This window comes from Tiliqua scincoides, chromosome 12, assembly GCF_035046505.1.
Source record: "Tiliqua scincoides isolate rTilSci1 chromosome 12, rTilSci1.hap2, whole genome shotgun sequence".
NCBI classification, from domain to species: domain Eukaryota; kingdom Metazoa; phylum Chordata; class Lepidosauria; order Squamata; family Scincidae; genus Tiliqua; species Tiliqua scincoides.
In genome coordinates, this window is record NC_089832.1 from 3,439,927 (window position 1) to 3,467,739 (window position 27,813).

The 27,813-nt window shown below is 44.6% G+C and overlaps 1 protein-coding gene and 1 pseudogene across 6 annotated transcripts in view; both read right to left on the reverse strand.

The window, feature by feature from the left end:
• Positions 1-457: 457 nt before the first annotated feature.
• MAP7D3 (MAP7 domain containing 3) overlaps positions 458-27,813 on the reverse strand; it is a 46,657-nt gene continuing 19,301 nt past the window's right edge. The window contains exons 7-20 of one of the 6 annotated variants that reach the window (XM_066640058.1): positions 24,987-25,085; positions 21,795-21,893; positions 20,049-20,174; positions 18,432-18,577; positions 15,720-15,850; positions 15,093-15,340; positions 7,962-8,097; positions 7,275-7,455; positions 6,191-6,295; positions 4,968-5,021; positions 4,419-4,491; positions 3,973-4,156; positions 2,514-2,809; positions 458-1,748 (exon numbers count right to left, since the gene is read on the reverse strand). In XM_066640058.1, the coding sequence (XP_066496155.1) occupies positions 1,741-1,748; positions 2,514-2,809; positions 3,973-4,156; positions 4,419-4,491; positions 4,968-5,021; positions 6,191-6,295; positions 7,275-7,455; positions 7,962-8,097; positions 15,093-15,340; positions 15,720-15,850; positions 18,432-18,577; positions 20,049-20,174; positions 21,795-21,893; positions 24,987-25,085 (1,886 nt within the window). In that variant the 3' untranslated portion in view covers positions 458-1,740. The other 5 variants (XM_066640056.1, XM_066640055.1, XM_066640059.1 and 2 more) reach the window with 5 other exon arrangements.
• On the reverse strand, positions 18,190-18,309 carry LOC136663460 (5S ribosomal RNA; annotated as a pseudogene).

Consider the following 27,813-nt stretch of genomic DNA (forward strand, 5'->3'; position numbering starts at 1 on the left):
AACAGTTCTACAATATTTGGAAACAGCAAGGGGGTCGGGAGAAGGAGAACAAGGGAAGGAGCTTCTTACTAATTCATCCAGGGTATAAAAATAATGGTTCTGGCAAGAACATTTGCACGGGGGGAGGGGGGGAGGAGAGCACAATGGGGAGGAGTTGCCAGGTGTGGACCAGAAGTGGTTGGAAAGGGTAAAAGCAGTCATTGGGAGAATGCAGTTTTCTTTTTTAAGGGACACCTAGCTATTTAGCCAGAGTCATGGGCATATGACAGCTCTCTCCCTCTTAAGTACTTGCAAAAGCAGCCACTGAGTTCATTCCTTCATGCTGGAGAGTCAGGGGGGTAAATAAGTAGCTTAAACACAGACAGCAGCCTTGAGGGCCAAGGCAAGCAGCAAGAGAAAGCTAGCAGACAAACATCATGTAGAATAATTAACATGGACAAGAAAACAAACACACAACTTCAAGGGTCTAATACTGGTTTTATATGTACACACACAAAAAATACTTACATGTGTGAAGATCAACTTAAATACATGTAATTAAAAGATGGTTTTAAACACAACTGATGACAACTGCACAATGGGAGGATCTGCGAGGTGCTGCTCCTGGTTTCACTGGGGTTTGCACAGCAGCCCACACAGGCCCAGGCAAAATGAACAAAGCTGCACAGCAGCAAGGCCTGGTGGACCACGTGCAAGATCAACCCAGCAGGCTTCTCATTTTCTGAACACGTGCACTGGCTTAAAAACAGCAAAGACGTATCACCTAATAAAACATTATCACGGATGACACGCAACTAAAGGCCACCCTCGGAAAGGCTTATAGGACTTGAGGAATGGTTAAGGGAAATAAGGGAGGGAGACCCACTCATCCAGACAGCATCCTGGGCACCCTCCAGAACTTGTGGTGGCTGTTTTCACAAACTTTGCTCCATTTCTTTACACTGTGCAATGTTCGTGCATATTGTGTATGTCAAAACAGCATTTTCACTCCTTACGACACGGGCCACGGGCTGCAACAGAGTCACAGGATAAGTGCTGGAGGGGGGCTTGTGCAAGTCTGGCCCCCAGCTAGAGCTGTGCAGGGCAGCTGGCCTTTATGGCTTAATGGGTTCTTCAGCTCACTGCCTGCAAGGAGTGAGCACTTGTTTTCAAGTGCTGGGCGTGAGACTATCTTGAACCTATCCAGTTTTCTAGATGAGAAACAGACAAAGCTGTTCTTTGACACAGAGGGAGATCTGCCTCAGCCTGGCCCAATAAATTCAGCGCCCTTTCAACACTGCCTCCTGTTAACTAGCGTGCAAGGCTAATGCTAGTAACACATGGCAAAAATGGGTTTGGATTTAATACACATTAGATATATTGGTTTTATTTTGCTTACTCTGCTATGTGTGCAACAATAAGTTCATAAGTCTCCAGTACAAGCCACCTGAGGCCAACAGGAAAATTAAGGGCCCGAAAGCCAATTAGTGGAAATTTCATCAAAAGGAGAACAAAGTGACGTTTTAAAAGGAAACCTTGTTAGACAGATCCACTCAAGGAACCTGGGAAAGCAACAATGGCAAGAGTCTCTCCTTGAAAGGGTTTCAAGGTGCAAAGTTAGGCGGGGTAGACTTTTCTTTTTTGCACATAACTTGGAGGCGGACAACAGTTCACAAGCAGCTTTTTCAAACAAGGCCTTCATAACTTGACAAAACCTGGAATTCCTGAAGTGCGGGCAGGAGCTTTCCAGAGTCCTAGTGTTCACAGTTCTGTTTCAAAAGAGAGAGAGGTGTTTTTAGTGTCCACGCGCCAAGCAGTGTAAAAACTCTACATTAAGCTGTCAGGGATCAGCACCAGTTGGGCAGGTACTTTTGGGGTATAATTATCCCCCCCCACTGCCCCCATGCTGGAAAGTCACTTGCAAGCCTCCGCATGTCACAACTGCACACAAGTCTATTTCACTTTATGTACCAAGAGGAATGTGTATCAGAGACACACCATGTTTGAAGCAGCCTTTAGTATACTCTTGCATACACACCAAAACTGTGGACAGGGAAGACTCTCAGCAGGTGCTCTCCTAGAAAAGGGGTTATTTGCTGAAAAGAGTTGGAGTGTGCAGGAAAGAAGGAGAATGCACAGACAAACCACATCTTGCTTCTGGGCTGTAGCAGGAACAAGCACGGCTACCTTTAACTACATCAATTTCCTTCCTACCTTGGGCTGCAGGTGTCACTCTTCTCACTCTCCCAAATTTCAAATTCTCTGAAGACACAACTTGACTTTATGACATTTCTGTGCCATCTTTCTGTGATGGAACTCAAGATGCGACACATGAAGGTCCCTGGAAGTTTCCTGGCCAGATTCAGTCCTGCTGAGCTTTAGCAAAGCTGCTGCATAGTGTGCCCTCTGCCCATGATCTGGGAGCTGTTATTCAATGCCAAGTTTAAACTGAGAGAAGATATGGTTTGCTTGGCACAGCAGTGCCGCCAAAATAAAACTGACACGACAGAGACATAAAGATCAACATGCATTACCTGATGCCGTCTCGATCGGCTGGATCAAGTTGTTCACAGTGCTCTCCTCCTCAAAAGTCAGCTTGGGACTCATGGGTACTGCAGCAACATCTTTCAAGTTCTGGGTGGATCTCTCAGCAGCGAGGCTTTCTGAACTGAGCCTGGTTGTCTTGGGATGTACACCAAGATCAATGATTTCCTCAAAACTCCATGCGGTGGATTTTCCGTTCAGACTAGATATAAACCCAATCGGGCGATCGGCTTCATTGACATGCAAGATTTCAGAGTTCTCGATAACAGTTTCTTTTGCCACAGGGCTGGAAAGAGAGTGGGGCAGAAAAACAGGTTTTGAACCTATTTATAAAACTTTCTGAACTGAGGTGGTCAGAGAGACAGATCTGCTTACTCTAGTTATCTTGGTTTTGAAAAATTCTGTTTAGGGGGAAAAGACAGCACTGAGGGCAGGGACTCAATTATCGCCAGTTCTATCAGCCAACACACCATATAGAGTTGCTCCCTTGCAAGACTGTAGACTTCTGTCTTTGTAAGTAGAAGACTTCTGTGAAGTTCCTACATCCAAGTTACATTCTCGGGGGGGGGGGAGGGGGAAGGCAGGATTGAAATGTGTTAAGTAAATTAACTACTTCAGAATAATTACAGAGCTTCTGAACACTTGCAAATCAGTGATGTCAGTCACCCACTTGGACCAGTTCAGTACAAGACAAAATAACTACATCCCAGAAGAAATGCTGTTTTCTAGTCAAGAGCTGTTCAGCTAAGCTTCTGTAACGGAAAAGCCAAGAGCAGCAGTATGGGGCATAAGGTCCAAATCGCAACACCTCACTTTGAGCAGAGCTTGGTCCACGATGGGGTAGCGCTGGCTACATCCAAGGCAGACACTGGTCTGACGCTTCTTCCTATACGGAGGCCCTCCTTATCTATGGATTTGAATATCTGCAGGTGCCAGACTTGTGGCTGGAGGGCTTCAGAGGACCTTCTCGAGGAAGTGGCTTATGCACCTCAAAACTTCTCCCGGGCTTGACTGCAAGGCACTTCTGATTTGCTGGGGGCCTCCCTCCAGTGGGGAGGAGGGAATAGAATTTGGAATCCGTAGGGGGTCTTGGAATGGATCCCCACAGATACCAAGGGTCCACTGCAGTTCAGGGAACTTGGCACAGAAATGTACCAGCTTAACATATAGAATTCAATGTGACAAGAGGCAATGTGGGAGATTAGATAAATTAATGGGGGATTAGTCTATCAACAGCTACCAGCTACGACAGCCGATTTGAACCTACAGGGTCAGTGACTGTATCTCCGGACATCAAGTGGGAGCAACAAGAGGCGAGTGTCATTACGACCATAACCTCTTCCTTTTGGTCTTCCTGGACACATCTGGCTGACCACTGCGGAAGCAGGAGGCTAGACTGGTCTGATCCAGTGCAGCTTTCCTTATGCATCTGATGGACCCCAAGCTTACCTGGCATCTATTGTCTGAGTAAAACATACAGATTTCCCCTCGTTTCTTTGGTCAACCTCCTCTTGCTTGCCACCATTTATGAAGATGTCACTGGGATCCATTTTTGACTCTTCCTGATACAAAGCCAAGCTGTGGACCACCTCCGTACCGCCTTCCAGGGAGGAATCAATGTAGCTTGTCTTTTCTGAAAAATCAAGCATTAGTTAGGAGCTGAAATCTGGGGCACTGAATATGGCCAAAGGAGGCACTGCCAGTTATATTCAAAATGCCACCCATCATCTGAGACCTTGTGGGCAGCTTGTACAAGCTATTTCAGCAGATGGCACAGAGGCAACAGGCTTACTTCTGCTCATTTGGTATTTGACTGATAATGATCGTTTTTGACCTTCCTAATCCCAATGCCACCTGTGAATCTCTAGATAAAGACTGCACGGACTTCCTCTTACCAGGTTCATCTTGCTTTTCAAGGCCCAGCAGTTCATCCTCATCTTCATCCTCCTCATCTGGCTTGTCCTCATTCTATATGGAAAGAAAGCTGGAGTGACTTGCAAGGGGTCAGTAAACTTTAAGTGAGTCAAGGACACTAGCAGAGTCTTATGTCTAGTTTGCACCTGCTGAGCCCTGGGAGAGGTCAGAAGTGCCCCAGCTCAGAAGCAGGCCAAGAGTATCAAAGCCTGAGCATCTCTCTTGGTAAAAAGAGCGCATGAGGGTAGGTGCCACGTCACATCTGAAGCACCCCAACTTTTCTTGTTTATTACCCATTTATTAGCGCAGGTGACACAAAAGCACCCTGAAAAGTACACCTCTCCTTACAGAAGTTGTAACATCAGTTGTACAAAATGGCCTCCTGTCTCAGACCACGGCAAAAGCCTTTGGCCTCCCAGAGGAAGACATCCCCCCGACTGCATTTATTTATGTAAAAGGTCAGATGCCCACAAAAGCCCTTTCAGCAGCAATGGAAAGTAGATGCAGCCAATGCTGCCTCGGATCCTTACCTTAGCCTCGTTCTGTTCAGCCTTCCGAGTTCTCTTCATAATTTCTTCAATTCTCTGTTTGAATGACAGCAGTGACTTAGATTAGTGACTTAGTTCTGGTCCTTTCCCCACTTCCTTGTTTGCAGACGCCTGAGAACCAGTGTGGTGTAACAGTTGTTATGACGAGGCTGAATAAGCTGACTCAACATTTGAAAAGGAACGTGGGATAAAAATATAATAAAAGAAGCAAAAATGCCAAAAAGTTTTCATTAGATGTAAAATGTCACCCCCCTGCCTTCCTTGTTGTCCCAAATTTTGGATTGTACTGGGTAATTCCAGGGAACCCGGTGGGACCTTCCTGGGGTATTTAGATTAGTTTGAATCTGTGTGCTCATTCTATCACTTGCTTATGGTGGCCAGGTTGCCGACTGTTCACAACTGGAAGAAAAGCAGAAGTCCCACCTAGAGTACAGCAGAAAGGAAACTGCTGGACCAAAGTTATAAAACATGTCTATGCTGAAGGTAGGGAAAAGAGATGCTGGGGTAAAACAAATACAAAGGATATAGGCGTACCCCGGTAGCCATGGATTCAGCATTCCCAGTTCTGCAGATAACAGGGATGCCCTTTAAAAAGGTAGGGAAAGTAACACTCTGGAGTTACACTCTGGAGTGACACTGGAGTGAAGGGAGTGACACTGGAGTGAAGGGAGGAGCCTCACACAACCAGGAAGAGGTTGCAGGCAGCTTGGCAGGCTGCCTGCAAGCCCTCCAAATACAGTGGTTTCACTGTGCAAAGTTAGGCCAAGCTATTTTTGGTTTTCCTTTACTTTCTCTGCCTTTTTAAAGGGTGTCACAGAACCCAAAGGGGTGGGGCAGGGGTCCCTGCGGATATGGGGATGTGCCTGTAAGCATTTCAAAAGTGTAACAGGTACCAAGGGACCAAGCTGAACAGAGATGCTACTTTTGTAGAGGCCACGGACATGTTGATCTTCTTGTGACTCAGTTGCATCTCGGACGGCTGTGTGCATATTGCTTATGAATGCGATAATACAAAGCTGTCAGAGCTTTGGCAAATGTAGAAACAATTAAGAGCCCTTTTTGTATTTCTGAATTTTAAAAAAACTGTATGTTTTAAAGAAGACCTCAAGCTCCTGCCCTATTACTTCGCTGCATTAATATCCCCTCGGTTCACCAAGCTGCTTTTCTGGAAAGGTTAAGACCATGCTGGGATGGAAAGTGGATACCTTTCTTCTCTCCAGTCTCTCTTGCATATTCTGCTGCATAATTCGCTCTCGTTCCTGCCGTTGCCTTTCAGCTTCTTCTTGGGCTCTGGCCTCAGCTTCTTCTCGCTAACATTGGAGAAAAGAGAACAAGAAAATGCTATCGGGGAAATCATTTGCTAAAGCCTCTAGGACTGCAAACCTATACATGCTTACCAGAGAGTAGTTCCCATAGAACTCAATGGGACTTACTGCTAAGTAGACAGGAATAGGATTGGGCTGTAAATCCCATTGTTGAGCAGCAATAAAATTCAGCCCTCTACCCACCAGGCATCAAATTACCACTGTGACAGAAGCTGAAGGAAAGGACATGGAGAAATCAAGCCTTCATGTGAAAAACCTGCTTAGAGCAGTGATTTTCAACTGGTGTGCTGCAGAAGGTCTGCAGGTGTACTGCAGGAGTTTGGGGGAGGTTAATTTATTAGTAGGGCTTTTGGGGATGTGAGCTCCCTACCAGCAGCAGTGCATGCCTTGTCAATTGTCAAAAAAATGATGGTGCACCTTGAAAATTTTAGCACCTTGTCAGTGTGCAGGAAGAGAAAAAGGTTGAAAATTGCAGGCTTAGGGCACAATCCTAACCAACTTTCCAGCACTGAAATAGCTGTGCCAATGTGGCGTGTACTGCATTCTGTAGTGGGGAGGCAGTCAAGGAGCCCTCCTCAAGGTAATTACCTTACCTTGGGGCTGTATTGCAGCTAGGTCAGTGCTGGAAAGTTGGTCAGGACTGCGCCCTTAGAGTGTTACTGTGCTGTCGTGCCCAGAAAATTCAAGACACAGAAGTCCCTCAACGAACACTGCAGCAATAAGTACTATCACCGAATATAGCCACTGTAACAGGTTTGCTGAGTTTTGTATTAAAATGGAGTTTCATATTTGAAACTCATTGAAGGGTCAAACCCAGTTTAATATTAAGATGTTTTGAAGCAATAATCCAAGAGAAAATTGGCGGCTGAACCAGACCTCAAGAGAGCCTTCACTGGGACCTCAAGGGAGCCAATCACTAACCCCCCCCCCGTAGTTAGGCTACTACTACAACTAGAGATCAAACCTGCTGCAGCAGCTCCGCCAGCTTCTCCTGTTCTTCCTGCTCTCTTCGGACTCTCTCCTTCTCAGCCAGTCTCTGCTGTTCCTCCTCTTCCACCCTCCTCTCTTCTTCCAACTGCCGGAGCTTCTCTTCCATCAGGGTCTGCTCCTCCACTGCTTTCTTGGCCATTTCCTCTTTTCTAACCCTAAGAATAAAAAACTGACAGATCGAATCTTGTTCATCATACAGTAGCCCCTCAGTATTGGAGGGGATTTGATTCCCCCCCCCCATAGATACCAATATCTGTGGAAACTGGAGTCCCTTTAAAAAAGGTTTTTAAAAAGCAAAACTCAGTAACAAAAATAGGCTTTCCTACTTCATGTCACAACTATGTGCCGCTTGCACGGCTGCAGAGCACTCTTCCGCGTTCCTGTAATCCACTTCTGGGTCACGTGACCCCCAGCCCTGGCTCGCCCCAGAATGCATTGCACAACCCAGAAGTGGCCTACAGGTGCACAGAAGACTACCCTGCAAATGGCACAGTTTTGCAGTGCAAAGGTAGGAAAGGCTATTTTCTTACTGATTTTTACTTTAGTGTTTTTAAAAGGGGACCCCCACATCCACAGATAGTGAAATCTGCGGGTGCTGGACCTGCAGATGAGTTCACTGCATTAAAAATAATGGTGAAACATATATCCCTTAGTGATTTACCTTTCCTCCTCTTCTCTTTGAGCTCTTTCCTGGTCTTCGCGCTCCCTTTGCTCACGAGCAAGACGGCGCTTCTCTGCTAAGATTCTTGCTGCCTCTTCCGCTGTTGTGGTCCCTGGAACTGTTTTACTACTAGCATCTGCAAAGATGACAGCAGAAGGAGCATATGAATACATTCATGATGAAAACCATGAGTTACGTTGAGTGTCTTTCTTTTTACACCAAGAAAAAAAACGCCATGCTGTGACTGGGCCCAGTTGTACAGGATGTGGAACATGAAGAAAGCCCTGATCTGTGTAAACTTTCAGCCAACACAGTGTCACATTTAATGCACTGACCATGTGTAATGCAAACATACTGGCGGCATCCACCTGGTCATCTAACACTAAGTGAATGTGCAAAATGGGCCAATGTGTATAGAAAGTGCATTTAAATGTGACTAGGTGAGCAAAGCAAGCTTACACCACAGCCTGTTTTGTACACATTCTGTACAAAAATCAGGGTGCTCAATAACAAGAAGGACCTCCTGGCGAGCTTGATGATGCAATGGCAAGCAAAGGAACCAAGCAGCAAATTAATAATGCGTTTCAATTCTCTGTTCATTGCAGTACATTTGGCACATTCTTAACTCCATCCATCCACATTTGAGGAAGTGGATTTCAAAGCAAAACTGGAAAAATGCTGTTGACACCCAACATTTAGCCTCCACCATTTGAGAAAGTGATGCAAGTCAAGTTAGCTGCAACCTCTAGATTGTGGCTGAATTTTAAAGTGACAGCACAAGCTGTCCAGCTCTTGGCTAGGACTAGCTAAAAAAATGGCTTTAATGGTGCATTTGAAGTCTTAAACATTCACCACTAAAATGAAGAACATGTTTATAAGCAGGTTGCCTCAGAAATATGTCTTGTGGACCCCCTTCCCCATTGGAGGCTTTCAAGCAGAGCCTGGATGCCCACCTGCTAGGAATGCGGCAACGGAAGTTGGACTACATGATCTCCAAGCTCCCTTCCATTCTGCAAACACGTTTATTAGAAATGTAAGCCAGCAAGAAACAAAATATTTGGTGTGCAGATCTAAAACTATTGAAAATGTGATACCTGAATCACAAGCAAACATGTTTGTTACCATCCTTGCTGCCTGGGAGTGATACAGCTATCAGGGCTTTGCTTCTTTGCCAGGGTCACCACTGCCACCAGAGACAACAGCCATAACCAGAAGCATTGCCCCACGGCTAGGGCCTTGCTCTGCGCTCTCCTTCCCTAAAGATGCCAGACTTCTGAAGGGCCAGCCTGCTGCCCGGTTACATCTTACCCACTGGTGCACTATGGTAGTGGGGCCAAGTATCCCCCCCCGACATGTTATGAAGTATCAAAAAAGTGGTATTTGTACCATGCACTGATGTGCATACTCCAGTCTATGGTCTGGTACTTCATTTAAATTAAATTGTTGCATACCATCAGACTCTAAACAAAAGCAGAATTTGAAACATACAACACTTTGCCTAAACATCTAACATGTCATTCTTGAACACAAAAAACCCATGAAACTGACATGCATACACACACACAAGAACAAATAAAATAAGGTAGAATCTCAGAAGGAGGAATGCAGTCTGGGTGCAAATATCTCATTCCAGCAGTCGTGCCAATCTTCACAACCTTGGCAGAAGAGGATATTCTCTTGTCCCATAGAGCTCTAAATGCAACATGTCTCTTGAGAACACTCAGCAAAATCAGAAATATCTTAACTGTGTGCATCTTCCTCAATTCTTTTACATCTTAAATATTTTCTTCCATAGATCCTTCTGACATTTGAGAATTTTAATAACTCCCTCAACTACCTCCCCTATTTTTTACCCATTGGAGGTAAGAATGTTGGAGAATGTTCACTTGACTCTAACATTTTTTTCCTGGAATGTGTTTAAACAAGTACAGAGCCCGCAAAGACAAGAGAGACAAATTATAGTTGTCCTAGAGCAGTAGTATGCTCTTATGTCAGTATCCAAACCACTGGAATATCATTCCCGGTGCAGCGTGGTGGCAGCGAAGCCTTGCAAGGCCTCCCCACAGCCACTATCCATCATGCTTGATTTTTGCAGAGCCTCAAGCTGGGCAGCGGCTTCCACTGCATGTCGTCCCAGAAGGGTCTGAACCCCAATTTCCTGGGTAAAGCAGCTGCCCAGCGCAAGGTGCAATGAACACTGGGCTGTGCGGCAGAACGGCAAGATTTAACCACCGCCACACTGTGCCCATAATGAATATTTCAGAGAACTGAAGGCCCCTGTCCTAAAGCAGTGGTGGGCAAAGTGCTGACCACTGTGCACCAGGAAAGCATTCCCCGGCATGGCCTGTACTTTTTGTTCCAGAGTGCTGTGCGACTGCCTGTCCCAAGATCGAGATGATGGGATGCTCTAGCCCAGGGGTCTCCAAACCCCGGCCTGGGGGCCAGATGTGGCCTGCAGCAAGCCTCTTTCTGGCCCACGGCCAACCTCTTGTCCCCTGAGTCTCTGGCCCACTCAACTGAATATGACCAGAACTGCGCTCCGATTGTGTCTATAGGGTGTTCCAAGGGCTTAGAGAGGTTAAATGAATGAGCCCATTCATTCACTTATTCACTGATCTAAGTTCCATCTCTAATTTATTTAAATTTTATATTTAAATTTTTTTTTCGGCCCTCAACACCACACCAGATATCTGGCCAAAAAGTTTGGAGACCCCTGCTCTAGCCCATCGCATCTATGGTGACATCCGACTGCAATGCCCGCTGGGGCACTGAATCATAGATGCAACGGGCCAGAGCGTCACATCCTCCCGATCTCGAGACAGCCATTTGCACAGTGTCCCAGTCACTGGAGGGATGGATTCGACTGAATGCCAGATCCAGCCCTTGGACCAGGGTTTGCCCAAGCCTGTTCTAGAGAAAAGGCAAAGTACATAAGGTGGCTGGTTCTCATGCACAGACTTACAACTGCAAGTTTGTGGAATCTCGTATGAAATAAGGTACAAGAAAGTTCATGGAAAGGGGAGCTATAATGCCAGATATTGTCATTCTTATGGCACATGCCCACAGGCTGGTACGAAAATTAAAAAAAGACACCTTCATATATTTGTAAGGATGTTTTTATTGCCAAGCATTTTACAGACATTAAATAAAAAGGTGATGCGCACACATTCTCTGGTCTTCAAATGGTCTGGCGAGGTGAAGATTCAAGTGTATTTTTCCACATATTAACGTAACAGACCAGGCATTTTCCCTGCACATGGAATCTAAGTTGTGCTTCCAGAAGTTGGCAACGGCCGTGCCCTCCTCCTCCTCAACAGCTGGTTGTCTGCAGTGTTGATATACAAGTGTGCGTAGAGTACCTGTTCAACAGGTCAAGCAATTCTGCCTCCAGAGCAAACCTGTTGCTATGCCATGTACCAATGGAGTAAATCCAGCATTATCCGGTGGAACCGAGGTCATGAATCTGAGATCCTAAAGGGTTGTGCATCTTTTCAAGGGTAACTATACTGTCCACCAGGTTGTGGGAAAGTTACAGGATGTGCCAGGGTGCTGAAGTGGTGCGAGAGATCGGCTAGATGGGTATTTAGCACTCTGAGTTCCTGGCTTATGTTGTCAACGCTGCATCTCATGGTCTGGAAGGTATGAAGCAATTTATCCAGAACAAAAGGGTCAGCCATGACATTTGGAGACAGGGGATGTGACAACCTCCCACCTTGAGGGAAGTGGGAGGCAAAGACATAGCCAGAGCCAGTCCTCTGGTGGCCATACGGCAAGCCAAAGCACCTCAATGGACTCACATCCACCACATCTCCCTGCTTTGAAGCCTCCACTGCAATGTTAGGTGGAAAGCTGATCTTCCTCCTCTTCACAGACTGGCTGTTTCCAATATTCTGAGTGCTTGCAGTTGCGCGGTGCATGGAACTAGTGTGAGCCCCCAAGTCAAGGTGAGAAGGGACAGAAGAGCCAGCACCAGCAACAGATGGTGGATTGAATCCTAAAAGTATCTTTCTTACTGTAGAAGAGACTGGCTGGAAGTCTGGAGACCAGAACGGTGGAGAAGGATGATATGAGGGGCTCATCATGGTAGAAGGCAAGTTGGGTAGGACCGTGAAGGGCACCGGTGATCCTGCAAAGGAAAATATGTACTACTGAAGCCAATGGCACATAAACACAAGAACATGCTGCCAAACTAGAGCTAGCGGACGTTTAAACATTTAGCATGCATTACTTGAGATCAAGACGTACTAAGGGTGGGGATGGGGTCAGACGAACGATTAACCAAACACCGCGGGGACGACTCACACAACTTCCACTAAAGCACTGATGCAGAGGGGAGCCCTCAAGCTTTTGCCATGCTTCTTCATATGCATTTTACACACAGCGGACTAGCCAAAAAACCCACTTACCTATGGCTCTTTGCAGAATGGGATTCTTCCACCAGGTGTCTGGTCAAACGCCTTTTTCTGCTAATGCCTCCCCTAAGTCCTTCTCCAGAGAGAGGAGCGCCCAGGACATCTCCTCCGAAATTTCTCTTTTCAGGAGATGACAGAGGGTGTTCATCCTGCTTGGAGGGGTGGAGGACATGCCCACTTGTGCACAGCAGCAAGGAGGGGAGACGGCTGACGCATTTGTTCTGAATTAACTTATTGACCATGGTAACAAAAAGTGACTATTCAGTCCCTGCGCAATTGCAAGTGCAACAATCTTTTCAGGGGAACTCGTGTAATTCCGTTACCAAGCCTATGATAATCTGAAAAGTTGATTTTTTCTCTCCATGTAAAGAAAACCACAACCCTTTATTTCTACAGAAATATCAAATGGCACACAGTTCCACAGATATTAGGTATGGAAAACAAGCTTCCCGCAGTGCAGATTTGTTGGTTGATTGTTCTGAAAATCTATACCAACTACATAATGCAAAGTTAGAAAATTAGTTTTAGAAGTTAACAATCTGAAGATTAAAACTGACCAGTCATTCTTCATAGTTACTGGAAACATTGATAATATTTTTTATTGCCCAAAGGACTTTAGGACCACACCGTAACTTCTTCATCTTTCACACCAACCCTGCAATACATATTGTTATTCTGTTCTTTAGCAATGTCAATTTGCCCCAGTCAGGCAAGGCCCAGTTCCCCCCTGCTCTTGACCAAGAGTCTAGTCATAACAGCACAACAACTCACATACACCTGTGACTCACAACACCGTGAACTCACTCTCTTCCTGGTTAAGCTACACCTTTGAATACCTTTATCCAGTACAAGATATACTATGCTACATTTTTGTAAGCTACCATGCAGGCCTGACGAAGTCCAAAGTTCACTATTTGATTCCATCATTTTTCCTTCTATCAAAGTTCAAAACGGAGTAGTGTGTTAAGGATTCTACCTAATTAACACTTTTATCACTGTGGGAAAAGCAGATTTCTCAGAATAAGAACTTCATGACAGCAAATGTCCTGGATACGGCGTAACTGAAAAGTTATTGTGATGAAAGAGTTAACAGGTGTGATTTCTGTTAAAGATTTTCCTTCCCATTTCCCTCCAGTGTCTGAGGGGCTTGAGACTCAAAGGGGGAGCCAGACAACTGGAGGGCTGAGGAGCTGGGGTCAGAAGAAGGTATCTGGGCCTGAGGAAGACACTCTCTCTCTCTCTCTCTCTCTCTCTCTCTCTCTGCTGCTACATGCTTGAGAATCGGCAAGTCAGGGAGAGCTTAAAGTTGCTGGGGAGAGCCCTAGGGAAGTAGAGAAGGGAACAAAAAGAAACTAGATGCATTAGGTTTTGTTTTAGGTTTGTTTGTCCTTCCCATTCAGAAGTTGAGAGCTCTTGTCCCTCAGTTCAGGCTAGGCTGAGTAGGATCCAGTCTCTTGGCCTAGACCGGCAGGGCCTACACTACTCAGGAGACATTTATTTGTAAGAACTCAAGCCTGTTTAAATTGCGTTTTTCCTCACCTGTAAATAAAGCCTTTTTGCTTAAAACCTGGCATCAGTGGATTTGACAGCCTCCCTGCTCTGCAGCTATTCCTGGCAGAGTATGAGCATCTTAACAACCCTGCACAGCATTCCTAGGGAGAGGTTTTACCCAAGGAACCCCTGTGGGAACCAGATCTCTTGGGCTGGTAGCAGTGGACTAGATCTACCAAGTCTTGTCCCACCAAGCTGCAGGTTAAACTGATTGGAAGAGTGGAGGACAGGAAAAGAGCGAGTGCTTGGCACTAGGCATCACTGCCCTGATTAGCAGGTGATCGCTGGAAGTCACCCTCCTCTTTCATGACGGTCATGAAGCCATCAACCACTAGCACAATACATGCTAAGGCAAGCCATTATGGTCAGAATAGATTTGTGCTTTGATCATTCATTTTGTTGGAAGCAGAGCAACAATATGCATCATTTGTTACTCTTCTTACACAAAAGCGATTAAGAAATTGCATCAATTTTTGGCAATAGACTGGAGCTGACATTTACTAATAAGACACACGCAAGCTTAACAGTATTTTTAATACTGGATGTTTAAGCACTTTGACTCTACAACATCTCCCAAAGCCTAAATGCCACTAGCAGGGATAGTCTCCAGAGCCTCTAAAATTCAATAGCCACTTGGGTGGAATTCACCATCCATTGGATGGCAGGAGGTCTGGTCTAGAGGGTAGAGCCTCCATTTGCCTGAAGATAACATCTGAAAGTCGCCAGTTCGAGGCCATTGGCACTGTGTGACCTTGAAGCAGCTGACAAGCTGAGCCAAGTTATTCCATCTGCTCTGCACGTGGGAGGATGGAGGCCAGAATGTGAAACCAGATCCAAAAGAAACATCTGAAGGTTGTGGTTCTTGAAAGATAGAACCTTCTTTCAATTGTAAAAATCCCTACGGGGATTTAAATAGCCTGCCTATGTAAACCGCCTTGAATAAAGTCTTGAATAAAGACCAAGAAAGGCGGTATATAAATACCTGTATTATTATTATTGTTGTTGTTGTTGTTGTTGTTGTTTAAACTACTCTGGACAAGAGGAAAGCTTTGGGGGCTGCCTATCACATGCTCTCCATTCAGAAACAGGTTTCAGCTCAAAACAAGACAGAGAAAGGCAAGTGGTGCAACAAACAAACTGGTCACCATAGCTGTGAGTTCTCTCTTACCTTCTTTGGTCTTGGAAGCAGCTGCAGTGTTCTCTCTCTCTGAGGTTTGTGAGACAAGCCCAGGATCTTGTCCTCCGGTTTCATCTGCCTTCTCCTTTGGTTTGCACTCCACATCCATTTTTCTTTTGGTGATGCCGATGACACTTGGAGTGAGAGACGGGCGCTGGATCGGTGCTGGTTTGGAGGCTGTTACAGGGGATGGTGGCCGTTGCCTTAAGACATTTGGTGAAGGTGGAGGAGGCCTTTGTCTGCCGAGAAAGGGGTGTTCTGTCAGGACCACGCTATAGGGCTGAAGCATGGATCGGCCAACTAATGTGGACCGTTTGTTTTACACACTCTTGCTCTGGGCAAGTGTTTGCTACTTTCAAACAGGGAAGAGCCCACCTCCCAGAACTAGACAGCGTTTTGATTTCATAGTCTACTCTGGTCCAGAACTCAGGGATGTTTAACACTGTATCATGTTTATATTTGGGTAATATGAGAAAGTATATCTATGCATCCTCGTATTACTCAAAGATCCTTCAAAGGCCTTCAACATCATTCAACTGCAGTTGCCCTATGCAAAAGAATATTGATTTCCTTCTGATTTAAGATTTGAAGGAGAGAAGGGGTCAACTAGATAGAAACCTTGTTGCAGCTGGAGATGGAGGGCGTTTACCCGCATTTGCAGGTGAGAGAGATCGTCTGGGACCACAAAATGATGGCGATGGAGCACGCCTCCCAGAAGAAGATGGGGACTGCTTTGCTGCTTCAGATTTCTGGGGAAAAGATGAGACACACGTTGGCAAGTCAGCACTTTCTAACACACACAGGCAGGATGCCAGCAAAGGAAATAGATGGTTACAGTGACCAAGGCAAAATGCAATATCCTCTGAAAACCACATTCTGCTCTGGAACACAGGACAGATTAAGATGCTTCAGCGTTATGAGATACAGTAAATTAAGAGGAAGCTCCAGCCAAAGTCTCTATCTGGCTTTCCAACACAATGGAGTTGGATTGTAAGATCTGTCAGGTTAAAGTCTCAAATGCTTACAGGGATACAAATTCACATTCTGCAAATGACAAAGCAATTGCAGTTTAAGACAATCCAGAAGACACATTGTTCTTCATTTTCCAACTTTTAGGTAGTATGCCAGCTCTTCAACTTGAACCGGTATCAGTAAAGCAAAACATCAAGAGTTGTATCTCAAAGTTAATTTTAAGTTAGTCATAACCAACTTTGTTATTTGTTTATTAGTTTATATAGCTCCATCGGTGTACAGGCACCTACCCCTGTATCTGTGGGATCTGATGTTCGTGGCTCATCACAGCCCCCCACAACCATTACTTTCCATTTTCTCCTTCAACAATCAGGCATGTTTCTTGCTTTTACAGATGCTATAGGAGCAAAGCGACTGCACATTAGGGGGCTACAGGCTAGGGGGACGCAGAACATTAACAGGACCATTCCTGCTTCCTATTCAACATCCTGACTGTGTTCCCCTAGCATGTCACTTTGCTCTTATAGCATGTGTAAAAGCAAGAAACATGCCTGATTGTTAAAGAAGAAACAAAACAAAATGGGTGGGGGGAGCATTGTACTCATAGTGACCCCTTTTATTTCTGGTTTCTATACCTGTGGGGGGGGGGGGGGTTGGAATAGATCCCCCAAGAATACAGGGGGAGACCTGTACATAGCATCTTACAAAGAATGAGAGAAGAGGCTCCTGCTTTAGACAGACCAGTGGTTCTCAAACTGGTGGGTCACGACCCACCAGCTCGTGTAAAGCTCCACTGGTCCCTTTAAGGGGTAGGGAACGAGGCAAGGGCAGCGACACGATCCCTAGGATTGCTTCATTAACAGGAGTGGAAGGGGGGTGCTTTCACCTACTGATGTGTGCAGGATGTTGTAGGAGAAGTAGGGAGCCCTGTACAGTATGTCTCAGAACGTTGGAAAAATGTGAGTGCAAAGCACTTCCTCGTTAGGAACACAAAGAGGAAGTGCTTTGCGCTCACATTTTTCCAATGTTCTAAGACCTGGGGAGCCGTGTAGAGGGCTGTGCGGAGCTCCCCACTCCTGCAACGTCCTGCACACATCAGGAAGTAAAAGCACCCCCTTCCACCCGTTAGTGATGCGATTCTAGGGATCGTGTCGCTGCCCCGCCCCCTCCCCCACAAAGACTTACCCTGGGAGTAAAGCTCCCAAGAAGTTCAAGAACCACTGAGATAGACACAAGCAGAAGAACAGATGGAAAGAAGGCAGAGCCACCTGCTCACTTCAATGGTGATCAAACACGACCAACAACACAATCTTAGGCATGTCTACTCAGAAGCAAGTCCCACTGGGGCTCACGCCCAGGTAAGTATGTATAAAGCAGTGGTCCCCAAACTTTTTATAGTCCCTAGATGCTGTTGTCTGATTTATAAATGCCATGAGGTGTGGCTACAATGGTGACTGAGCAGCAGTGCTCCCCCTTCCAAGTAGCAGCTTGTTTTACCCTTGATGCACAGAGCCTAACCTGCCCTGTTAGTTTCACAAACCAAGAAAAAAAAAAGAAATTGGGTCATGGCCCTCTGGTGGGTCCCAGACCCACAGGCTGGGAACAGCCGGTCTATGGGACTATAGCCTAGCTTTCCTAGGACACAGCCTAATAGATAAAACAGAGGTTGGGAACATGCTTGCTGCTTTAATGAAAATATTTCAAACCATCCTTAAGCCCAGGATGGATGGGTGGGTGGCAACCTTCAGTCTTGAAAGACTATGGTATAAGCCTACAGCACCCGGTATTCCCAGGCGGTCTCCTGTACAAGTACTAACCAGGCCTGACCCTGCTTAGCTTCCCAGATCATGGTATAAGCCTACAGCACCCGGTATTCCCAGGTGGTCTCCCATCCAAGTACAAACCAGGCCTGACCCTGCTTAGCTTCCGAGATCATGGTATAAGTATACAGCACCCAGTATTCCCAGACGGTCTCCCATCCAAGTACTAACCAGGCCTGACCCTGCTTAGCTTCCGAGATCATGGTATAAGTATACAGCACCCAGTATTCCCAGACGGTCTCCCATCCAAGTACTAACCAGGCCTGACCCTGCTTAGCTTCCGAGATCATGGTATAAGTATACAGCACCCAGTATTCCCAGGCGGTCTCCCATCCAAGTACTAACCAGGCCTGACCCTGCTTAGCTTCCAAGATCAGACAAGATTGGGCATGTGCAGGGTAACAGTTGCTGCCCATTTGTGGAAGAAGGGAGGACTGCCCCTTGCAGACCTATCAGGACCGAGAGGTCTGGCTGCTCTAGAACCATCAGGACTTAATGGGATTTTACCCTTTCAGGACACAGGAGGAGGCTGACCCACCTGTGCCAATTCCTGAGAAACATTCTCTGACGAAGAGCCGGCCGCCTTCAGCCTGTCGATGCTGCGGCTGCGCACGGGCAGCTTGGGAACGTGGAGTGGGGAATTGACAGTGTTGCTGGAAGCTGAACGAGGACAGAGGGGAGATTCTATAAAGTTAGGAATTTGACAAGACAAACAGAACCACCAAAGACACAACGTTGGAAAAGGGAAGAGAAGGGCGTAAGGCAGGGGGGAGGAGACAGAGAGAGGAGGAAAGAAAAGACAGTGTTTGTTAGGAGCCGTACCAAGAACCACCACAGGAAGTTTACAGTACAGGAGACTGTGGAGACAGACAACACCACCTCTGCCACCATCTGTACCACACTTCACAAAAGTACCATCACAAGAATGAAGAGTGTGTGCGTGCGTGAAAGAAGCAGGCGTGCAAGGTTCCCAGGAAACTGTTCACCCACACAACCTAAGCTCAAGTGGCAACATAAGGACTTGACTCCTAACTTGGTCAAAGGTCATTTTTTATTCTAAGCTAGCTGCAAAAAAGGCTACATTTGTGCAGGACCCTATATAACTAAGGGCGCAATCCTAATCCCTTATGTCAGTGCTTTCCAGCACTGACAAAAGGACAATGCAGCTCTGAGGTAAGGGAACAAACATTCCCTTACTTTGAGGAGGCCTTCATGCGTGCCACCCAACTGCAGGATGCAGCACATGTCCCATTGGCTGGAAAGCACTGACATAAGGGGTTAGGATTGCACCCTAATTCAACAACTACCATACTTTAGTAAAAGCAGGTTTATTTTTACACTCTCATATGAGAAAACATGTTGTGTGATGAGCTCCAAGGACTGTGAGCCTGAGTCTGTCTTTAATGTACTGCCTAGTGCTTAGTACTGAAAAGGTCTCTGAAATAATACTTCAGTTTCACTCCGAGAGGATTCAGATGACCAGAAGGCCACTGTGCAAACATGCCACCATGCACTGTGATTAAGCAATGAAGAATTGCTGTTGCTGCCCAATTGACTTGTAAGACTTTGTAGAAAATAAAATAATGAGAGGTAGGTGTGGCAGGCAAACTGAGATAAGGAAATCCTAAGCTCCTCAAAGACAATTCAATGAAAGCAGAAAGTTCTGTAGCGCCATATACATACAGCAAGCTGCATGTACAGTATCTCATCCAGAAATGGCACACATTCAGAAATCTGTGACAGCATGGTTCAACAAGTGATCTCCCTAGACAAGGTGTTCCAGAGAGGATTTAGCACCCTGGATAACTGCAACAAAATACCTGCAATATCCTGACAATGGCCTGCTAAATGCGACTGCTAATAATGGAACTAGGGTTACCCAGCTCAATCAATTCGGTGATGCAAGGAGTCTTGGAACCAGACTGTTATGTGTAGAGCTGTTATGTGTAGAGCCAAACCTTTGCTTTGCATCAGCTTCTAAATCCTTGTTGGACAAACTGGAGCAGATCTTGCAACACTGAGAGTTGATTTGGTTACTCATGTCAGTACTAAAAAGTCCACTATCCTGCCTATACTAGAACTTTGCTTAGTGCTCCAGTTCTACCTGGAAAAGGAAATACTGGAGATATCTGGACTTCTACTGCATGCCTGTTACCTGAGGGATCTTTGCCATCAGTCGATAGTGTGGCAGCACTTTTACTCCTAGCTAGGGAGGCTTGGGTGGGGGCGAGCAGGCGACTGACCACGTTGCTATCCAGAGGGATGAACTGGGAACGACGAGCTGAATGATGAGAACAAACCAAAGAGGATTCAACATGAAGTTTGATAATGAAGCAAGAAGCATAAAGGAAAGATGGGAGGGGGAGAAAAGGAACTAGAGTCAGTCACAATGTCTTCACAAGGAAAGAACATCAGGGAACCAGGAAGGTCATAGTACAAGCTCACACCATTTGCAATGCACATGCTCCTGCTTATGCCAGACACACATTCATAGACTTTGCCATGTGTGTGTCCCACCCTTCCTCAGAGGAGCTCAAAGTGGCCCACATGAGGCTGTAAAGTTCAGGCAAGACGTTTAGATCACCCAAAACTAATTTTCCACCGCACCGTCTGGCATAAGAGGAGAGTGCTGGAACAACACAGCCAGGTTAAAATAATGCAATCTGATGGAATGGCATCGTTTGCTTTTTAATCTGTTGTACAGACAGCAAGTGATATGTGAACAGAAAACATGAACGAGGCGGAAACAGAGGCTGAAACATGAACATGACAGCTGGAACAGAGATTCAAGTTAGTTTTGTAGCAGCTCTCTCCTGGAAATGCAAGTCTAATATATGCAAGTTGTGAGGCACAAGGCAGAGAAAACCTGCCACTCCAAAAGAACCACGAATTGCAAATCAAGCCTTTCTTGTCCACATCAATTAACGTGCAAACTTCATTATGAATAACCTAACATGTAAAGGGGCTGTTAAGCAGTGCAAAGCTTTATAGTACAGGAGAATAGCTTCATCCACAAAATGCATGGTGTTATCAAAAGTGAAGCCTTGCCCTTTTAAGTAGTAGAAGAGAGACAAGTCTAGGTAATTAATGTAATAGAGAATAGAGTATAGAATAGAAAAGTTTTAGATACATGAATTAAACTACTACACAACAGGGTGAAATAATACTGAAGTGAATGATAAACTCTGAAATGGCTTTTACCAACCACCTAAATCCCCCCCCCCAAATCTTGTCACCAGCAAAAATCAACTATAGATTGATTTATCTATAATAAATAAATGGATAATGGATAAATGGAAAATGGATAATGGAGTCCTCATTGTCCACTGGGACTCCATTCTGGAACCCTCAGTTGTTAAAAAAAAATCAGCGGATACCAAATCAGTGGAAAAATAGCTTTAAAGACCCACTTTCAGGTTTCTCGCTCCTCCACTCTCACCCCAGAATGAATTGCTACAGAAGCTATACTACATTCAGCCACTAGATGGGGTAAACAATGGAATCTAATGGAATGAAATTATGGCTGAATGCAGTATGGCATCTATACTGATGCATTCTGCGGTGACAATGCAGGAACAAGAAACCCAGAGGTGGGTATGTAAAGCTATCTTTAAATCCAAGAAGCTTGCAACCAGTGTGGTTTAACAGCATGAAGGAAAGAAATTAGATTTCAGCACTTTTTTCCTTGTTACAAGGCATGTAAACGTGGATCCTGGTATCAGTGGTAAGTCAAATCAGTGGATAACAAGGCACGACCTACAGCGAGATGCAAGTATATGTTTTAACTAACAAATCCATGCATTTCCCCCCCCCCGATGTTAAAAGGGGCCTAGTGTACTATCTTTTCCTGAAGATTACTTGAGGGCACTGGTGGGAACAACCTGCACAAACAGTTATCCACCTGCTTTTTCTTCTTTTTGCACATTTTCTAATTCGGGAGAAGTATGATGTTTACTACTCATTCTGTTCAGAGATGAGCTCCTCTTCTTTTCCATTCCTCCTAGATACCAAATACAGGGGTTATTTTCAAAACACGTTTACAACTCAGAATCAGAGCTGCAAAAAGCTGCATGAAGTCAAAAGCACCTTTAATTGGGAATACTTAATCAGAACAAGATTCCTGTCTTGCAAGATACCTGCTTTACTTCCTAAATGGGAGCTTTAAAAGAAAACAGATGTGCATATTGAAACAAAGGACTGTTTTATTTAGGTGCAGATCAGACTAATTTAAAATTTAGGCAATTTTAATTGCCAAGGAAAAAAAGTCCATTTTAAATCACTGATTTAAACTGTTTCAACTTGCTAGGTCTTATTCCCAGGGTAAGAATGAATACTAATTGGTTGCCATAGCAATTAAAACATATGTCTGCAACTAAACAAAGCTTTCATACTAATCAAGAGAATAATCCAAAACCTCTGGTTGTGTAGTACACAGGCTTTTCACACTGCAAAAAGCATTATCCGCTTAGGTGAAGAACTGTGAAATTTGTGGTTTTAGTTTGGCATGAGCAAAGATACAATGTAAAATTTACTTTTTTAAAAAAGGGAACCCAGAACTTTCCAAGAGACAGGAAAGGCAACATAAGGGTTCTCTATATCATGGTAGGCATGCCTTTATGTTGTTTGACAGACTCTACATGTTCATTAACAAGAAAAACAGTGATCGTATAACAAAGCTACGTAGATCCCAGAAGTCAAACATATTTGTTCCCACTTCATTCCGTTACAGAGAAAACCAGGTTTTAACTCAGGGCCCAATCCTTTCAAATTTCCAACACCCATGTGGCCGCAGTGCAGCCCCAAAATAAGGAAATAAATGTTCCCTTATCTTGAGGGGGCCTCTGTGACCACCACCCCCCTGCAAGATGCAACACACACACTGTTGGAACAACTGCACCAACACTAGAAAGTTGGATAGGATTGGGCTTTAGTGTGTTTGACAGAGGATTCAAGTTTAACACATGGTAGACATCAATATGTATGAACGTGTCACATTCAGATATCAAAATTGATTGTTTTCATGCGCCACTCAGCACATCCGAACCCTAAGATTTAAATCCAAATCAGATTTCAACAGAGCTTGTGCAGGACAGCTTGGCAAGTTGTGCTCTCTACAGCAGTTAACACTGTTCAGACTGAAAATTCCCACCAATGGAACCTTAGGGGAAAACAATCTGTTTTCATTAGCAAACATCCCAGGTCTTGCTTTAAGTCTGTTTGCTGCTCCACCTGTACGCCTTGGGACAAGGGTTGCTCAGAATTCAGAGGGACTTTGTTATTCAGTCTATTTAATGAAGCACATCTTTTAGCGGTGCCTGCAAAGGAAAATTCAAGCCATGATCAAGTCTGCATACATGAATGCATACATCAATCAAGCTCAGTTTTATGATTTGCTGAACAAGATAATCACTCTGCCTGATTTGAGTGACAATCTACACAAAACCCAGTGTAGGTAGAAGCAGAAAGCAGATCCTTGATTAATTTAGAGAGCAATTTATTTCTGGACTCAGAAGTCTCAACTGTGTTATTTTCCTCAAAATCAACAGTGCTTATGAACTGTGCTTTATAACACTATATGCTAATAGCTTTGTAAATCATCTCATAAATACAGCCACCTTGCCTGCTAAAGAGAAGCTGATTTTCAAGATCATTCTCAATATTGTCAGATTCAAGACAGTTACTATAAGTATAGAAAGAACTGTGCGTGTAAACACCCATACATCCTGTATGATACTTTAAATTAAATTCACCACTAACTTTAATGAACAAAATGATGTGAAACTAGAGATATGAAAGCAGTTTTGACACTTCAGGTTAAAAAAAACACACACACCAGGGGAAAAAAATGCAGCTTTACCTGATCTGAAATCTGTGCACAAACACTGAAAAACACAATCCTGAATGAGGTTTACCATCTCATTCACTATGTTTGGGCTGTTCCACTTCAGATTATGGCTGATATGAATGCTCCCCACAAAAGCATGTCAACTCCCACACATAATATGAAATGATGCAGCCCAGGAATGAGTTTTCATCTCATTTGCTGTGAGAGAACTAGCCCAGAATCAGGGCAGGCAAAGGACATAATCCCCTCATTTCCAACACCGAAGTTGCTACCCTGTGCTCATTTACTGGGAGTGAGCCCTGCTGCACAACAAGACATTTCTGAGTAAGCATGCATAAGGCTGCTCTGTGAGTTGGTCTCCCAAATGCTGATAGCAAATTTTGCTGGAGTGACTGAGGGAATCTGTCTCTGACAGAAAAACCTGCATCATTTGCAGGTGAGCTATTTGCAATTCTGCCACACACTGTAGCTTGAGCGGGAGAGACTGCAGCTAAGTAGCAGAGCATATGCCTGCGGAAGGCTCCAGGTTCAGTCCCTGGCAGCATCTCAAGGAGGGCAGAGAAAAATTCTTGCCTGAAACCCTGGAGAGCTGCCATCACTCACTGTCAACAATTCTGGCCTAGATAGACCAACCGTCTGATTTAGTATGAGGCAACTTCCAATGTAGTTCTATTAAATGGGCATGTTGTGAGTATATGCCCTGGTCAAACAGCTCCCTGTGGCACCTCACTTTCACACTGTTAAACACTTAAGCACCAAATTAAAGCAGGAGAGAAAATAATTCAAACCTTTAGCTCAAACTGCAATGACACTTTCCTTAGCGCCCCCCTCCCCCCCAAATAGGTTATAAGAACTTAGGTACCACTTGGGGAAGAAAATTGGTCTGCATGTTCCAAAATGCTGATTTTTTAAAGCTGTGGATCGAAGTGAAGCACTTGTGATTGAAAGCATGCAAATCCCAAAGAGTGAGGGTGAGAAGGGTAAGCAAAGAAAAGCATCTGCCATTGATTTGGCTCTCTGAATTCCAAAAACGAGTTGGGGACGACAACTGTGAAATGTTTTACCGTAACTCTCCGGTTCTAAGAGACATCATGTCCAGCAACCACTGGATTGGAGACATGACCAGCCCACTGGATTAACAAAATGGGTAAAACATGTTTTTTGTTTTTTTTAAAAGACCAAGCTTCAGGGTGGAAATCATAGAGGAGGAAAATCAGTCCTAAAACCAGACTTCAGGCACACACTTACTCTTGGTTGGAGAATTAAGACGCGCTGCTGAAGATGAAAGGCGCTTACTGATGACAGCTTCTTGCTTGAGGTTTGCTGCAGAAGTGGATCGCTTGCTGGCTGAAGAAAGAAATTATTATTTCAGCATTTGGCTCTGCTTGTGACCAGGCATTTTCTCTGTTTCTACAGGTTCCTTTGGAAGCTTCAGAACTATAGTCTGAAAGTTATTCTTCCACAGATGTTTGATTAACATTTGTGTGTGTGTTAGTTACTGGGATGGTTCAGAAAACAAGTAAGCCATAGTAATCTACTGGAACTGTGAACCTAGCCCAAACACTCCCCACTCCCTTTTACTTTGAGTGCTGCTGGACATCCTGGCTTGTTAAGCCATGGATCAGTTGCCTGTGCAAAGCTAAGAACTGTGGCTTATTGCCAGGATGCAAAACCACTGTTTGAAGCTAAGTTCCCAGCCTGCAATGAGTTTACCAAGCTAGGACTGAAATGTCACAGTTCAGGACAGAGTGCATGGGCTTGGCTCACATTCCCAATCCAAAGCAGAGTTTCTTCAGTCTTGTGAACTGAGTCACTGTGTAGTCAGCTTTTAATAGGGCTCTGAAAATATGATACAAATTGCAACATGAAATAGTTTGATGTGGCAGTCACAGTTGTACTTGTTGGGTTCTCCCCTCTTATATTAAATCAAAGCCTGCTACTCGAAAGACCTCACTATACATATTCTAACAAGTTTAGCATATTACAAAAACATTTGGGGAGGGATGGTATTAATTTTTACAGGATGATAAACTGACACATGGGTTAAATGGTACCATTGCTAGATAGGATGTTCGCAGTAGAAGTGCAAATGGAATAGTCTTCTGTTTTCCAGGCCTAGTAATCAATTGTTGGCTCGAGACCAAAAAAGTAACACACACACACACACACAAGGGCAGTTAGATTTCTCCACTGGCTGAAATGTCAGAAAAAAATAGATTTGCCTACCTTTTCACCCCCAAGCTTGACCAGTCAAGGTAAGTGACCCAAGACTAGAGTAAATCTAGATGTGAATTTTTCATTCTGGAAGATGTGTATCTTGGAGGATGGATTTAAACTGCTGCCCACATATAACATCACACAGTGCTTGAACAACATGACCATTCTAAAAACACTTTTGGATCAGAAGTAAATAGCTAGGCACGAAGGAGACACTGCAACACAACAGAAGCCTGGAATTCTGTACAACCACTTAAAAACACATTGCTAGCGTTGTAAAGTATTGATAACAAAGCTGCTTAATGACTGGTAAACAAAGTCACACACAAGAGGCCAAGGGACACTTTGCTATAAAAGCACTCTCTGAATGCAGCTATGGCAAAAATCTTGTCACAAATGTGAGAAACTGAGTACAGGACATGAGGACTGCAGCAGAGCTATCAAGCTGGTTCCATCTGTTTAAGGAAGTACTAGACAGGGAACAGACTGACAAAGGTGAGCAGGAGCAGCAGATCTGGTTGCAAGTCTGCCTTTAACGAACTGTTCAAAAATTTCCACCTCGACAGCCAAATGAAGATGGATTTGAATGGAGCTACTGCGATTTTACAAGGGGAAATGCTTCTGGTCCTGGAGAGCTTGCATGCCATTTCCAATTTGTGCATAGATTATTCTAATACAAGTGTATGAAAAGAGAGGACATCTTCTGAAACAGTTCTGCATTAGGCAGGCTGATACATTCAGTGCAGCAGGGATCAATTTGTTCTGTCCACCTGGGCAAGATTTAATTAATCATTGTCTCCTCTCATAGCAGGCATATTAAGTCTAAAGGAAACAATTCACAAGACCTTTCAGTATTAGAGATGGAGGAAAACTAAGGAAAATGATAGATCAGTTCTACCAGACACTGTAGCATGTGAATAGTACATAAGTTAGTCTGGGCTAACTCTAGTTAGCCCTGTAGTAAACTGGATGCGCAAACACGTTTTTAAAAGCTCATTCAAGCACAAGAACATGGAAAATGATATTTCATTGTAGTTCTTACTAGAACTGACTACCAGAGCTGGGATCATTACAACTGCAACCACTGGATAAATTCATTCAGCAAATACTCATCCTTCCTAAAAGGAAGACTTATGGGATCTTCAGTAAACTGCCTTAGTATTTCTTCCAAGGAAGAAATAATGCCCCCTGGTGGATGTTCCATTTTACACATATCCATATGACTGAGAATACAGTAATTTCCTCCCTAAAACCCAGGCAAGATTTTCTAAAGGCAGCGTTCAGAGCTAACAAGGCAAAGGACAGAAGTGATCAAGAAATCAAGTGACAAGCAAAGGCACTACTCTGAGAACTGGTGATGGGCCTAAGAGCAAGATTTTCACAATTGCACTTTAAGCTCAGGAAAATTCGTTTCCGGGCCCAATTCAAGGTGCTGGTTTTGACCTTTAAAGCCCTATACTGCTCTGGGCCAGGTTATCTTAGAGATCGCCTACTCCCATACAATCCGGCTCGTCCTCTCAGGTCATCAGAGAAGGCCTTTTTACAAGTGCCGCCGCCTAAGGAGGTACGTGGGGCGGCGGCAAGAAATAGGGCCTTCTCAGTAGTGGCACCAACGTTGTGGAACTCCCTTCCCCTTGACTTGAGAATGGCTCCCTCTCTTGAGTCCTTTCGGCGAGGCCTGAAGACCTTGTTGTTTAACCAAGCCTTCTGACGTTCTGGCCTTTTTAAAATCTTTTATATATCTTTTAGTTGCTTTTTTACAGGCCCGATTCCTCTAAGAACTGCTGTTTTATGCTCTTTTATTCTGACTCTTCTGACTACTGTTTTTATGGGTTCTGCTAATGTGTTTTTTAATATG